This window comes from Dermochelys coriacea, chromosome 2 (genome assembly GCF_009764565.3).
Source record: "Dermochelys coriacea isolate rDerCor1 chromosome 2, rDerCor1.pri.v4, whole genome shotgun sequence".
NCBI classification, from domain to species: Eukaryota; Metazoa; Chordata; order Testudines; family Dermochelyidae; genus Dermochelys; species Dermochelys coriacea.
The window spans coordinates 194,919,623-194,933,584 of record NC_050069.1 but is presented as its reverse complement, the minus strand read 5'-3'; the positions used below and the strand labels follow the sequence as shown (position 1 = coordinate 194,933,584).

Genomic DNA, 13,962 nt, shown 5'->3' with positions numbered 1-13,962 from the left:
TAAAAAGATGATTTTATTGAAGTAAGGAGCTGGTAATGCAACCAACCTGACTATTCAGCAATTTAGTACCCCATTAGTGTCTTAGCTAAAATTGAGCACTAAATTATTTGTTATTTAAACAATCACATCAGGAATAAACATCTGTAAAAACAAACTGCATGACAAGAGCATTTCTCTGTTAGTCCAGGAAAGGATATGCTCTTTACAACTGTGTCTTTTCAGTGAAAAAAAAAAAAAGCTTTCTGTAGAAAACTTTTGGGTACCGCAGGGATCAGTTCTTGGCCCTATGCTATTTAACATTTTTATTAAGAAGAAAACAAAATAATCACTGACAAAGCTTGCAGAGGACACAAAAATTGGGGGAAATGGTAAATAATGAAGAGGACAGGTCACTGATACAGAGCGCAGTAAGGTAGGCACAAGGAAACAGAATGCATATAATATGGCTAAATGCAAATGTATTAATTTAGGAACAAAGAATATAGACCATACTTCTAGGATGGGGACTCCATCCTGGGAAACAATGACTCAAAAAGATTTTGGGGTTGTCATAAATATAAAGGGAAGGGTAACCATCTTTCTGTATACAGTGCTATAAAATCCCTCCTGGCCAGAGGCAAAATCCTTTCACCTGTAAAGGGTTAAGATGCTAAGATAACCTCACTGGCACCTGACCCAAAATGACCGATGAGGGGACAAGATACTTTCAAATCTGGAGGCGGGGGGGGGGAGAAAGGCTTTTGTCTGTCTGTGTGATACCTTTGCCGGGAACAGATCAAGGATGCAAGCCCTCCAACTCCTATAAAGTTAGTAAGTAATCTAGCTAGAAAATGCATTAGGTTTTCTTTTGCACCTGAGAGACTAACAAATTTATTTGAACATAAGCTTTGAGCTGTAGCTCACGAAAGCTTCTGCTCAAATAAATTTGTTAATCTCTAAGGTGCCACAAGTTCTCCTGTTCTTTTTGCGGATACAGAGTAACATGGCTGCTACTCTGAAACCTAGGTTTTCTTTGTTTTGGCTTGTAAATTCGCTGTGCTGGAGGAAATGTGTATTTCTGTTTTTGTGTCTTTTTGTAACTGAAGGTTTTGCCTAGAGGGATTCTCTATGTTTTGAATCTGACTGCCTGTAAGATTATCTTCCACTCTGATCTTACAGAGTTGTTCTCTTATTTTTTTTGTCCAATAAAGTTCTGATTTTCAAGAATCTGATTGGGTTTTTTGGGTCTTAAAAATCTAAGGCTGGTTTATGCTCATCTTGTTTATTCTCAAGCCGCCCCAGGAAAGTGGGTGTAAGAGCTTGGGAGGATATTTTGGAGAAATAGGAACTCCAATTGGTCCTTTCACTGTTCTTTGTCTAAATCACTTGGTGGTGGCAGCATACTGTTCAAGGACAAGGCAAAGTTTGTGCCTTGGGAAAGTTTTTAACCTAAGCTGGTAAAAATAAGCTTAGGGGGTCTTTCATGCAGGTCCCCACATCTGTACCCCAAAGTTCAGAGTGGGGAAGGAACTTTGACAGGGGTTGTGGCGGATTCAGCTGAATATGACCTCTCAGTGTGATGCTATGGCAAAAAGGGCTAATGCAATACTTGGATGCCTAAACATGGGAATCTTGAGTAGGAGTAGAGAGGTTATTTTACCTTTGTATTTGGCATTTGTCAACTGCTGCTGGAATACTGTGACCAGTTCTGGTGTCCATTAATAAATTGGAGGGAATTCAGAGAAGAGCCACAAGAATGATTCAAGCATTAGAAAGCATGCCTTATAGAGTGATAGACTAAAAGGAGCTCAAGCTATTTAGTTTACCCAAGAGACGGTTAAAGGATGACTTGATTACAGTCTGTCAGCACCCAAATGGGGAACAGATATTTGATAATGGGCTCTTCAATCTAGCAGACAAAAGGTATAACAAGATCCAATGGCTGGGAGCTGAAGATAGACAAATTCAGATGAGAAATCAGGGGCGCCGGAATGGGAGGGTCAAGGGGCCATGGCCCTCAAACTTTTGAAAATGGATGGGTCTGTCCTGTCCACTTTTCACCATGGCCCCACCCCCCTGCTCCTTCTCTTCCCTAAGGCCTCATCCCCTGGCTAAGTTGGAAGCTGGAGCTCAGCTCAGGTAAGAGTAGCCTGGGGAGCCTGGGCAGCTGTGGGGAGCCGCAGCTCCTCCACCAGCTGGGAGGGGGGTATGAGAGCAGTCCCTGGCCCATGTCCCTGCTCTCCTGGTCCCCCATCCATGGCAGGTGGAAGGTCCATGGCTCCCCACGGCAGCCAAGGCAGCTCTTACCATAGCCTAGCTGCAGCTCTTTGGCCCCTGAGGCCCCATCCCCAGGCCAAGCCGGCAGTCAGAGCTGGATTAGGGTAAGAGCCATGTGGGCAGCTGTGGGGAGCTGCACACCCTCCACCTGCCCTGGGTGGGGAGCTGGCACAAGAGGCGGGGACTGCTCTCGTGCTCCCCCATCCCGGGTAGGTGGAGGAGCCCAGGCTCCCTGCCCCGGCTTCACTGGGGTGGAACCCTCCCCACCTTTTAGGAAGAATCTGTCACTCTGCTGGAAATAAGACATTTTTAACAGTAATTTAATGGTAATTAACCATTGGAACAATTTCCTCGGGGTGTGGTGGATTCTCCATCACTAGCAATTTTAAAATAAAGAACTGATGTTTTTCTAAAAGATCTGCTCTTGGAATTATTTTGGAGAAGTTCTATGGCCTATGTTCTGTGGCCTACAGGAGGTCAGACTAGATGATCACAAAGGGCCCTTCTGCTCTTGGAATCTATGAGAAGACAGATTCCCAGTTTTTCATCTCAATCTTGGAAGAACTAAACCAAGTCCTCTCTGTAATATTCAACTATTCAGCTTATGCAGGGAAAGACTGAATCTGTAACTTTCTAAATTTATATTAAACTTTTTGCCATAATTAAACTTTATCCTTGCCAACTGGGTCAGATATGACTTGGCCTATAGCATCACCAAAAATGCATATTTATAAAGAAAAAATTGAGACAAATTCACTACTACATACATTTACAAATCACACAATGTATAAATATACATATACCCATGAAATCATACAAATATCCTCTTTATGGACAAATGCTGCATATTAGGAGAATGAAAAAAATTTTAATTAACAGTCTTTAGTTTCACCTTTTCCTCATAAGAGGAACAGTTTTTCAGCTACAGTGAACACAATTTAGGTTATATACCTAATTTACTTTCTGCAAGAAAAATGAATTATTAATCCCCTAACAATGTAAATCAGCCACTTGTCCTCTATAGGAGAATTTTCCTTTTCTATCCCATCCACACATCGAATATATGCTTGTCCACACAGCAGCAAGCCAGGGTGCCGAATGCAGAGCGCACTAGCCTGCTACGCATTAACTGGCTGTGTGGACTCTGTTACTGTGCATTCAAAGTATGGAACTTTTAGTGTACGGAAGCAAGGTCTACAAGGCCAATTAGTGCACAGGCTAGCATGCTGTACATTCACACCCCAGCTATCTAGTAGCCATGTAGACAAGCCCTGAGATTCAAAATTGAAACTTCAACACCTTCTAAATCGTAAGTGGATACAAAAAACTGTTAGTCCATGAGAGTACTTCATAGCAGGTAAAAGCCAAAAGTACAATGACAAGATGGGCAACCGTTTCAGTTTTCATACACAGCACTAGGAGTGAAAGAGGCATAATGAGTAAATATGGGGGGAGAATGTTTTGGATACTGGAGAAATGTCTTAGCCATATAATTACCAAAATTAATGCTCCTGTTTGCCAAAACATGATCATAAAGCCACAGTTGTACATAGGATTGGAATTATTGTTGGAATTAGTCTTTAAAAATTAAATGTTTATCAGTTTGTAAAGATTAACAATCTCTTCTGTTTAAGCATCATGTCTTTTCAATTTCCCTTCGGTAGCAATGGTGTGGAAAAGAAAAATCTACTAAGGCCCTTTCACCTAAATCTCCCTATTGCAGAATAGCTGTATGTGCTAAGGAAGGATGAGGTCATATAAGTATATAAGTGGGTGGCCAAGGGACGCTATGACAGCAGGGGGGTTTCTAAAAGTCCCTGACTATCCAGCCAGTTCCACTTAAAAAACCCGACTGCAATATTGCAATATACAACCCATGGTCTACAGTCAATCGCACTTGACCTACTGTTTAACCTCAAAGCTTGCTCAAAACTAGAAAAAAGTTGCTTATTGATGCAGTATGTATGATATTGTCCTTATAAGACATAATTGGTAGGGTCTGTTGGAAAAGTACTCATGCAAAGTGTATTGTTCAAAATGCCATTGAAAACCCTATACAAGTTTGTTGAAGTGTATGGAAAGCAGAGCAGCTTGCAGCCTTGCATGGGGCTATGCTGACTCTCCTTGCATATATGCTTGTATAAAATAAAAGAGCCTCAGGCGATTCTGATTCTTAAAACAATGATTTCAGAGTAGCAGCCGTGTTAGTCTGTATTCGCAAAAAGAAAAGGAGTACTTGTGGCACCTTAGAGACTAACAAATTTATTAGAGCATAAGCTTTCGTGAGCTACAGCTCACTTCATCGGCATCCGATGAAGTGAGCTGTAGCTCACGAAAGCTTATGCTCTAATAAATTTGTTAGTCTCTAAGGTGCCACAAGTACTCCTTTTCTTTTTTTAAAACAATGAGTGGTTAATTTTCAACAACAATGGTAAAGACTAAACTACTTCTTGAAGTCTGAATGACATGAACTGGAATGTCCTGGTTTGATAATGGATGGTCCACCTCTCTTAAATCTTTGATCACTGGTTGAGATTCAAGAATTGTTACCTACCTTTCCTTCAAGTATTTGGTTTTAAGTAGTCAAAATTTCTAAACAAGAGAGAAGAAAAAGTCTCAAGTCTCAGCCAATATGATTATTAAACATTAAATCACTGAATACTCAAAAATAAAACTGGCTTTGGATTTTTATTAGTTATTGATCACCGCCCTTTTTTCTCATTCCACACAAAAAATAGATGTAAAGAACACTGAGGGCTGAGTTAGGCAATCTACATTCTGGTATTTCCTAACTTTTGAGTGCTTAATTTTGCAACCTTATTTTCAACATTGTTTGTGTATTATTTCCTAGTTATTTTTTTTAAAAGAAATTGAAAACACAAATTCCACAATGTGACATCATATTGACAAGCCATGGGTCAACAACAGGGTTGAAAACTTTAGATTCACCACACAGACCTCTCCAATAGAGTAACTGATAGCAGGAGTAGGTTGTCATCCTCTATGTGGACCAGTACTAATGGGAGATGGGACACACACTATGACAAGGGTTGCACAGATGTTTGCTGACAGCAAAGAAGTGTGAGACTCGGCAATCTTGGGTTCTATTCTAGATTCTGAATGGGGAGTCTAGAATAGAACCCATGCTCCAGTGGGCACAGACTCTCCTTCCCATTTCCCCCGAGCCTGACCCCTTCTGTCCCATCCCGTCCCCTCCAACTTATCCCAGTCCTGTCTCTTCCCCAGCCCTGATTCCTTGTGTCAGTCCCAATCTCCTCATCTTGCTACTCCCAGCCTCCGTTCCTTAAATCTTGGCATCTCAGTCTCCTTGCCTAGCCAGTCAATCTTTTCCCCCTGGGCATGCTGTCCCCATCCCCTCTGCTCCCTGGCTCCCCGTCTCTTTCCCTCCCCACACCCAGTCCCAGTCTCGTCACCCAGCTAATCCCAGTTCCCCACTCCTTACCCCAACTCCTTGCCCAGCCAGGCCCAGTCTCTCCGCACCCAGCTTTTTGACTGGGTCTCTCCCCTCTCCACACTAGCTCCTACTTTCAGTCTCCCTTCCTGGGCTCCTCATCCAATCTCGGTCCCCGCCTCCCACCTAGGCTCCTTGTCTCAGTCTCTTCAGCCAGCCAGTCCCAGTTTTCCCCTATAGCCAACTCCTTGACAGATGTCTCTCCTCCCAGGTGCCCTGCCACATTGGTTCCTAGTCCGTGTCTCATCTTAGTTCCTCATCTGATCTCAATATCTTCCCCTCCCAGCAAACTGACTCCCAGTCCCAGTCTCCTTCTTGCCCAGTCTCTCCCCACCAATCAGCTTCTAGTCAGTAACTCCCCCATTCCAGTCCCACTCTCAGAAGACTCCTTGTCCCAACATACTCCTTTCTCTCCCCTCGGGTCCAGCTTTTGTTCCCTCTACCTTCAAATCAATTGGCTACATTGTCCATACTGCCTTGGTGCGGACTTCAGACGGAGTGACATTGAGAGCAAAGGAGAGACAGGCTTCCTGGTCAGTTCTGGTGCCTGGTGTTTCCCTGGCCTCAAACAGCTGTTACAAGGAAATTTTGAGCCCTCGTAATCCTGGGCTGTAGCATACTCAGCTGTTCTGAGGGGCTGGTACATGCACACACCAGAGCGATAAGGGGCTGGAGCATATACTCAGTGAGGATGGAATTTTTAGAAGTTTTAGCAGTTAAGCTCTAGCAAGGCTCTACTGTGCATGTGCAAAATGCAATTCTTCAAAGACTTAAAACTTGGCCAAATTCAAGTGGATTTTCATGGGGAAGACAAGAGTCACATCCTTGACACAAAAATCAACCCTCTTGCTCCAAAGCATAGGGGTGCTAAGGCAGTTCAGAAAAGAGCAAGAAATATTTAACATGGGCTAAATATTTTTTCCTTTGCTTCATTCTCAGAAATGGTGAACCATTTCAGCTGAAGTTTTCCAAAAAATTCAGCAGAAGGCAGACACCTAGTATTGAAAATTTGGGCCCAAACTGTTAAAGTACAGCAAAGTTATAAGCACGTGAAAACATGATCTTATAATGGGAGGTGGTGGGCAATCTTAACACAAACAATAATGTACATAATTTATACATATTTATTTTACAGTATTTTTGCCAGTTCTGAAAGATGAATCCAAGTCCAAAAAATGTTAAATGGCTCGTTCCTTTCAGATGATTTCGCAAGATGTAGAACTCAAACACGGTGTGTATTTTAGAGTGAAATACAGTGAAACAGCAGCTTTTTAACGTGTCTAACATTTACTCAGAAAATAAGCTCTCAATCAGCTATTGGAGTTATCAAGTATAAATAAAATTCATTATGCCTGATCCTCAGGGTTGATTGTGAACCTCACTTACATTAGTGAGCTCTTACTGTTATGAGTAGTCACACTGACTTCTACCACCCCTAGACTTCACTGGGACTAGTCATACAAATCAGCGCTCACCAGTGTGAGTAAGAGTTTCATGGTCATGCCCGTAGCTACAGTGTACTTAAAAACAATTGATGCATTTTATACTCCAGTAACAAATGATAGTAACAATAATGTAAGTTGGAGATATATTTACAAAGAGGATGTCAAATATTTTTTAAGTGTGAACACCTACTCCAACGGGCAGATCTTAAATTGATATTTAAAATAAACTCCTCAAACAAATGTTCAAAGTACTGTTCCTGTCTGCATATAAAACACTGAAGGGTTTTTCACTCTTCTATATTTCTTATATAGTAAGATATACAACAATATGTAACTACAATATTGGCACCAGATAATTAATGATATATGAAGGACTCTAGAATTACTTCTACAGCTTTTAAAACTACTTTGACAAGATATTTCTTAATTTTTGAATCCAGTTAGTTACCTACTTTAGATAGTACATAGTGCTTGGCTTTAAAGGTACAATTTCTATGAACTTAACAAAATCCATCCTGGAATATTCATGTACATTACAAACAAACCAAATTTGTAACCTTCAAATCCAATTCAAAGGTTTTGTTTAACTATCAAAAATGCCCTTTCATTACCCCTTCCCTATGATGGGACTTCAAGAGGAGTATGGAAACCGTACAGAACTTTATGCATGAACTAGCAATACTGTACATTATTCAGTAGGCTGTCAAGAACTGAAGTTCTACTTTCTGAGCAGCAATTAAAAGAAATTCTTAGATTAGTCAGAATACTGATATCAAAATACACGTTTAAATAATTTACTCTAAAAGAAAATAATTCATGTTTATAGCCTCTTAGTGAAAATAGACATTTCCTCTGATTATTAGACAGGCCTCAGCTTTTCCAGTTCCAAGGGATACAGAGGTCTCCATCTTGCAACACTGAGTAAAAGTGTGAAATGCAGAGGTGCATGCCTTGCAGGTATGGGAGCGATTCTTCCAGCAGTCGCTTACAACAATCTATCATCTGTGCATGGGAAATACTTGGCTCCTTATACAGCTGTTTCAGAGAAAATTTTTCAGTGGAAGCACTGATTAGCTCTTTTTCCATCACTGTCAACCTAGTATATTTTAAAAAGTGAGAAATTAGCACTAAATATGAGGACCAAATACAATGATAAAATTAGTGCTTGGGCCTTTCCTCTCCTCCCCCCAAATGTCCTTGAAAGACAAATATTTATACACAGTGTGCATTTAGTTTCAATTTTTTCATGTGTAGGTATAGTGTGACAGTTTTGAACATGTAAAAATCTAACGTTTTTGTGTACAAATATGCAAACTTTGTGTGCGCAAGTGATTATGCCAAGTTGAATACCTACAAAGGGAGACCACATTTTAAAAACATTACTGACTCACTTATTTGAAGAGCACTGTGTCGTGAAAAAAATAAGAAAGTCATGAGACTTCATTTTCAAGGCATCTTAGAGATAAAAAATGTTTGTTCCTTTTTGAGATATTTAGTCAGCATTAAGAAACCAGGCTTGAAAGTATAAAAATAATTTCCTCGTGTACCCACCTATCAAACCCTATATTCAGTATTCTGCAGGTGACTGAAAACACTGGATGACATCAAACAAAGGGGAGTGTAGCCACCTGCTCTATTTTAGGTGTTTGTAATATAGTTTTACTGTGCAAAAATACAGAATTCTTAACTCAGGACAAATTAAATTATTTTTCAGTTCACCGTAGACAAAAAGGAAGAAGAATAAAACGACAGACAAATCCAGCTTCTTTTTCTTTAAAGAAAAAGCTAGTAGGTACGTAAATTTGAGAACTGTAGTTTTAAAAAGCTGTCATATAATACAAATCTGACAGTGTTGGTACAGATAAATGATGGACAAACTGAGCCATTCTAAATCCTGTATTGCTAAAACACTTTTAAATATCCTATATGGGAGGATATACAGTTTCTTTATTTAATACACTCCTTAGGAGAATGCAAACAAACAGCCGACAGAATCAGAGAACAGAAACCCTTTCTTATTATTAAAGAAAGTTTCACATGTACTGTTCTTAAGATCCAGATAATAAAGAGGATACATGTGCAGACTTAGGATGTGTCTACGTTATGGAGACTATAGCAACGTAACAGGTTTCAGAGTAGCAGCTGTGTTAGTCTGTATTCGCAAAAAGAAAAGGAGTACTTGTGGCACCTTAGAGACTAACCTTAGATGCTCTAATAAATTTGTTAGTCTCTAAGGTGCCACAAGTACTCCTTTTCTTTTTGTAAGGAGAGTGATCACTTAAGATGAGCCATCACCAGCAGCGGGGGGGGAAGGGAGGAAAACCTTTCATGGTAACAAGCAAGGTAGGCTATTTCCAGCAGTTAACAAGAACATCTGAGGAACAGTGGGGGGGTGGGGTGGGGGGGAGAAATACCATGGGGAAATAGTTTTACTTTGTGTAATGACTCATCCATTCCCAGTCTCTATTCAAGCCTAAGTTAATTGTATCCAGTTTGCAAATTAATTCCAATTCAGCAGTCTCTCGTTGGAGTCTGTTTTTGAAGTTTTTTTGTTGAAGGATAGCCACCCTCAGGTCTGTAATCGAGTGACCAGAGAGATTGAAGTGTTCTCCAATTGGTTTTTGAATGTTATAATTCTTGACGTCTGATTTGTGTCCATTTATTCTTTTACGTAGAGACTGTCCAGTTGGACCAATGTAGAGGGGCATTGCTGGCACATGATGGCATATATCACATTGATAGATGCGCAGGTGAACGAGCCTCTGATAGTGTGGCTGATGTGATTAGGCCCTATGATGGTGTCCCCTGAATAGATATGTGGACAGAGTTGGCAACGGGCTTTGTTGCAAGGATAGGTTCCTGGGTTAGTGGTTCTGTTGTGTGGTTGCTGGTGAGTATTTGCTTCAGATTGGGGGGCTGTCTGTGAGCAAGGACTGGCCTGTCTCCCAAGATCTGTGAGAGTGATGGGTCGTCCTTCAGGATAGGTTGTAGGTCCTTGATGATGCGTTGGAGAGGTTTTAGTTGGGGGCTGAAGGTGATGGCTAGTGGCGTTTTGTTATTTTCTTTATTGGGCCTGTCCTGTAGTAGGTGACTTCTGGGTACTCTTCGGGCTCTGTCAATCTGTTTCTTCACTTCAGCAGGTGGGTATTGTAGTTGTAGGAATGCATGATAGAGATCTTGTTCTAAGTCAGCCATAAAAATGTTGGCATACTGTGGGGCCATGCAGGTACCCATTGCAGTGCCGCTGATTTGAAGGTATACATTGTCCCCAAATTGTCATTATGCAAGGCACTGAATTTAGCCGTATAGAGTGGAAATCTGTCAACTTCATGAAAAAACTCGCACAGATACAGACAGACATCATCTTCCTCTCCAAATGCAAACAGATGGACATCATACCAAAAGGACTGAAGGTAAAAAATCCATTACAATCTACATACCACACAGACTATGCCGACAGCTTGTGCCACACACTCTCAAAGAAACTGCGGAACCACCTGATCAACATCCTCTACAGCAAACAGGGAAAGATTAAGAATGAGCTCTCAAAACTGGATACTCATAAAGAACCAACCTTCCACACAAACTTCCTCGTGGCTGGACTTTACAAAAACTAGACAAGCCATCTACAACACACACCTTGCTTCTCTACAAAAGAAAAAGGACACTAAGCTATCTAAACTACTACATGACACAAGGGGCCACAACAGTGGTTCCCGTAACCCACCCAGCAATATTGTTAATCTATCCAACTATACTCTTAGCCCAGCAGAAGAATCTGTCCTATCTCGGGGCCTCTCCTTTTGACCCTCCACCCCCACGAACATGATACAGTTCTGTGGTGACCTAGAATCCTATTTTCGACGTCTCCGACTCAAGGAATATTTCCAACACACCTCCTCTGACCAACATATTAACCCACAGAGACCTTCCTACCAACACTACAAAAAGAAGGATTCTGGGTGGACTCCTCCTGAAGGTCGAAACAGCAGACTGGACTTCTACATAGAGTGCTTCCGCCGACATGCACGAGCTGAAATTGTGGAAAAGCAGCATCGCTTGCCCCATAACCTCAGCCGTGCAGAACACAATGCCATCTACAGCCTCAGAAACAACTCTGACATCATAATCAAAAAGGCTGACAAAGGAGGTGCTGTCGTCATCATGAATAGGTTGGAGTATGAACAAGAGGCAGCTAGGCAGCTCTCCAACACCACTTTCTACAAGCCATTACCCTCTGATCCCACTGAGAGTTACCAAAAGAAACTACAGCATTTGCTCAAGAAACTCCCTGAAAAAGCACAAGAACAAATCCGCACAGACACACCCCTAGATAGAATACCCCAGGTCGGGGTTCTACTACCCAAGATCCATAAACTTGGAAATCCTGGACGCCCCATCATCTCAGGCTGATGACTTTGTCCTCATCCATAAGTATTTCACATTTGGGGACAATGTATACCTTCAAATCAGCGGCACTGCGATGGGTACCCGCATGGCCCCACAGTATGCCAACATTTTTATGGCTGACTTAGAATAACGTGTCCTCAGCTCTCGTCCCCTAATGCCCCTACTCTACTTGCGCTACACTGACGACATCATCATCATCTGGACCCATGGAAAAGAAGCCCTTGAGGAATTCCACCATGATTTCAACAATTTCCATCCCACCATCAACCTCAGCCTGGACCAGTCCACACAAGAGATCCACTTCCTGGACACTACGGTGTTAATAAGCGATGGTCACATAAACATCACCCTATATCCGAAACCTACTGACCGCTATTCCTACCTACATGCCTCTAGCTTTCATCCAGATCATACCACATGATCCATTGTCTACAGCCAAGCTCTACGATATAACTGCATTTGCTCCAACCCCTCAGACAGAGACAAACGCCTACAAGATCTCTATCATGCATTCCTACAACTACAATACCCACCTGCTGAAGTGAAGAAACAGATTGACAGAGCCCGAAGAGTACCCAGAAGTCACCTACTACAGGACAGGCCCAACAAAGAAAACAACAGAACGCCACTAGCCATCACCTTCAGCCCCCAACTAAAACCTCTCCAACGCATCATCAAGGACCTACAACCTATCCTGAAGGACGACCCATCACTCTCAGATCTTGGGAGACAGGCCAGTCTTTGCTTACAGACAGCCCCCCGACCTAAAGCAAATACTCACCAGCAACCACACAACAGAACCACTAACCCAGGAACCTATCCTTGCAACAAAGCCCGTTGCCAACTCTGTCCACATATCTATTCAGGGGACACCATCATAGGGCCTAATCACATCAGCCACACTATCAGAGGCTCGTTCACCTGCGCATCTATCAATGTGATATATGCCATCATGTGCCAGCAATGCCCCTCTACATTGGTCCAACTGGACAGTCTCTACGTAAAAGAATAAATGGACACAAATCAGACGTCAAGAATTATAACATTCAAAAACCAATTGGAGAACACTTCAATCTCTCTGGTCACTCGATTACAGACCTGAGGGTGGCTATCCAACAAAAAAACTTCAAAAACAGACTCCAACGAGAGACTGCTGAATTGGAATTAATTTGCAAACTGGATACAATTAACTTAGGCTTGAATAGAGACTGGGAATGGATGAGTCATTACACAAAGTAAAACTATTTCCCCATGTTATTTCTCCCCCCCACCCCACTCCCCACTGTTCCTCAGATGTTCTTGTTAACTGCTGGAAATAGCCTACTTTCCTCCCTTTCCCCCCCCTGCTGCTGGTAATGGCTCATTTTAAGTGATCACTCTCCTTAAAGTGTGTATGATATAACCCATTGTTTCATGTTCTCTGTGTGTGTATATAAATCTCCCCTCTGTATTTTCCACCAAATGCATCTGATGAAGTGAGCTATAGCTCACGAAAGCTTATTCTCAAATAAATTTGTTAGTCTCTAAGGTGCCACAAGTACTCCTTTTCTTATAGCAACATAGCTTTGTTACTGTAGCTATGCCAGCATGATCCCATATATTGTAAGTGCAGCCTACACCAAGAGAGGGTGTTTTCCACTGATGCAGGAACACCACCTCCCCAAATTATAATAGCTATATTGACAGAAGTACTTTTCCATTGACATAGATGCGACTACACTTCGGGGTAGGTCAACAGAGCTATGTTGGTAAGGGGTGTACATATTGACTCTTGAGCAGCATAGCTATGTCTGTCTATTTTTAAGCGTAAGGCAGGCCTTAAAAATTACACCTTTACACCATGATCCTGCAACTGGATTAGTGCAGGCATCCCCTTGCACCTGCCTGGAACTCTGCATGAGCTTCAGGGGCAGCCTCTTGCATTGTTCCAGCTGCAAGTTTGGGTCCTTAAAGATCAATTTTAATTGGTTAGATTGGTATTCAAAAATTTTGGGTTCTTATTTTCTCCTGAAGTACTGATTATATGGCAAGCTCTCGAACAGTGAAGGGAGCTGCATCATTATGCTGCATTAGGTGTATGTGATTTCACTAACACTAACTCTGAATTCAGGTCTTGCCAAATAAGTAAAAAAAAAAGAGGAAAATTTTCGGCTGTTTTAAAACATACTTATTTCTAATTTGAGTTCATATTAAGGATTCAGGACCTTAAAGGAAAATTTTAAAAACCTTTACTTGTATGTAGCAAAATATTTCCATATTCAATAAAGAATGCTCAATTGTAGAAATTATTGAGTCTGTGTACTTTAGCAAGATTATTACAAAATCAAGAGAAAGTTTCATTGTATCTTATAAACAAAAAAAAATTAATTTTGTAATGAA

General features: G+C 41.5%; 1 protein-coding gene across 4 annotated transcripts in view; it reads right to left on the bottom strand.

Moving 5' to 3' along the window:
- Nucleotides 1–6,838: 6,838 nt before the first annotated feature.
- The window catches only part of TCAIM (T cell activation inhibitor, mitochondrial), a 53,006-nt gene continuing 45,882 nt past the window's right edge, over nt 6,839–13,962 (bottom strand). For all 4 annotated transcript variants that reach the window (XM_043508982.1, XM_038390619.2, XM_043508983.1 and 1 more), the window contains one exon: nt 6,839–8,269. In XM_043508982.1, coding sequence (XP_043364917.1) covers nt 8,044–8,269 — 226 coding nt within the window. In that variant the 3' untranslated portion in view covers nt 6,839–8,043. The remainder of the gene's footprint in view (nt 8,270–13,962) is intronic.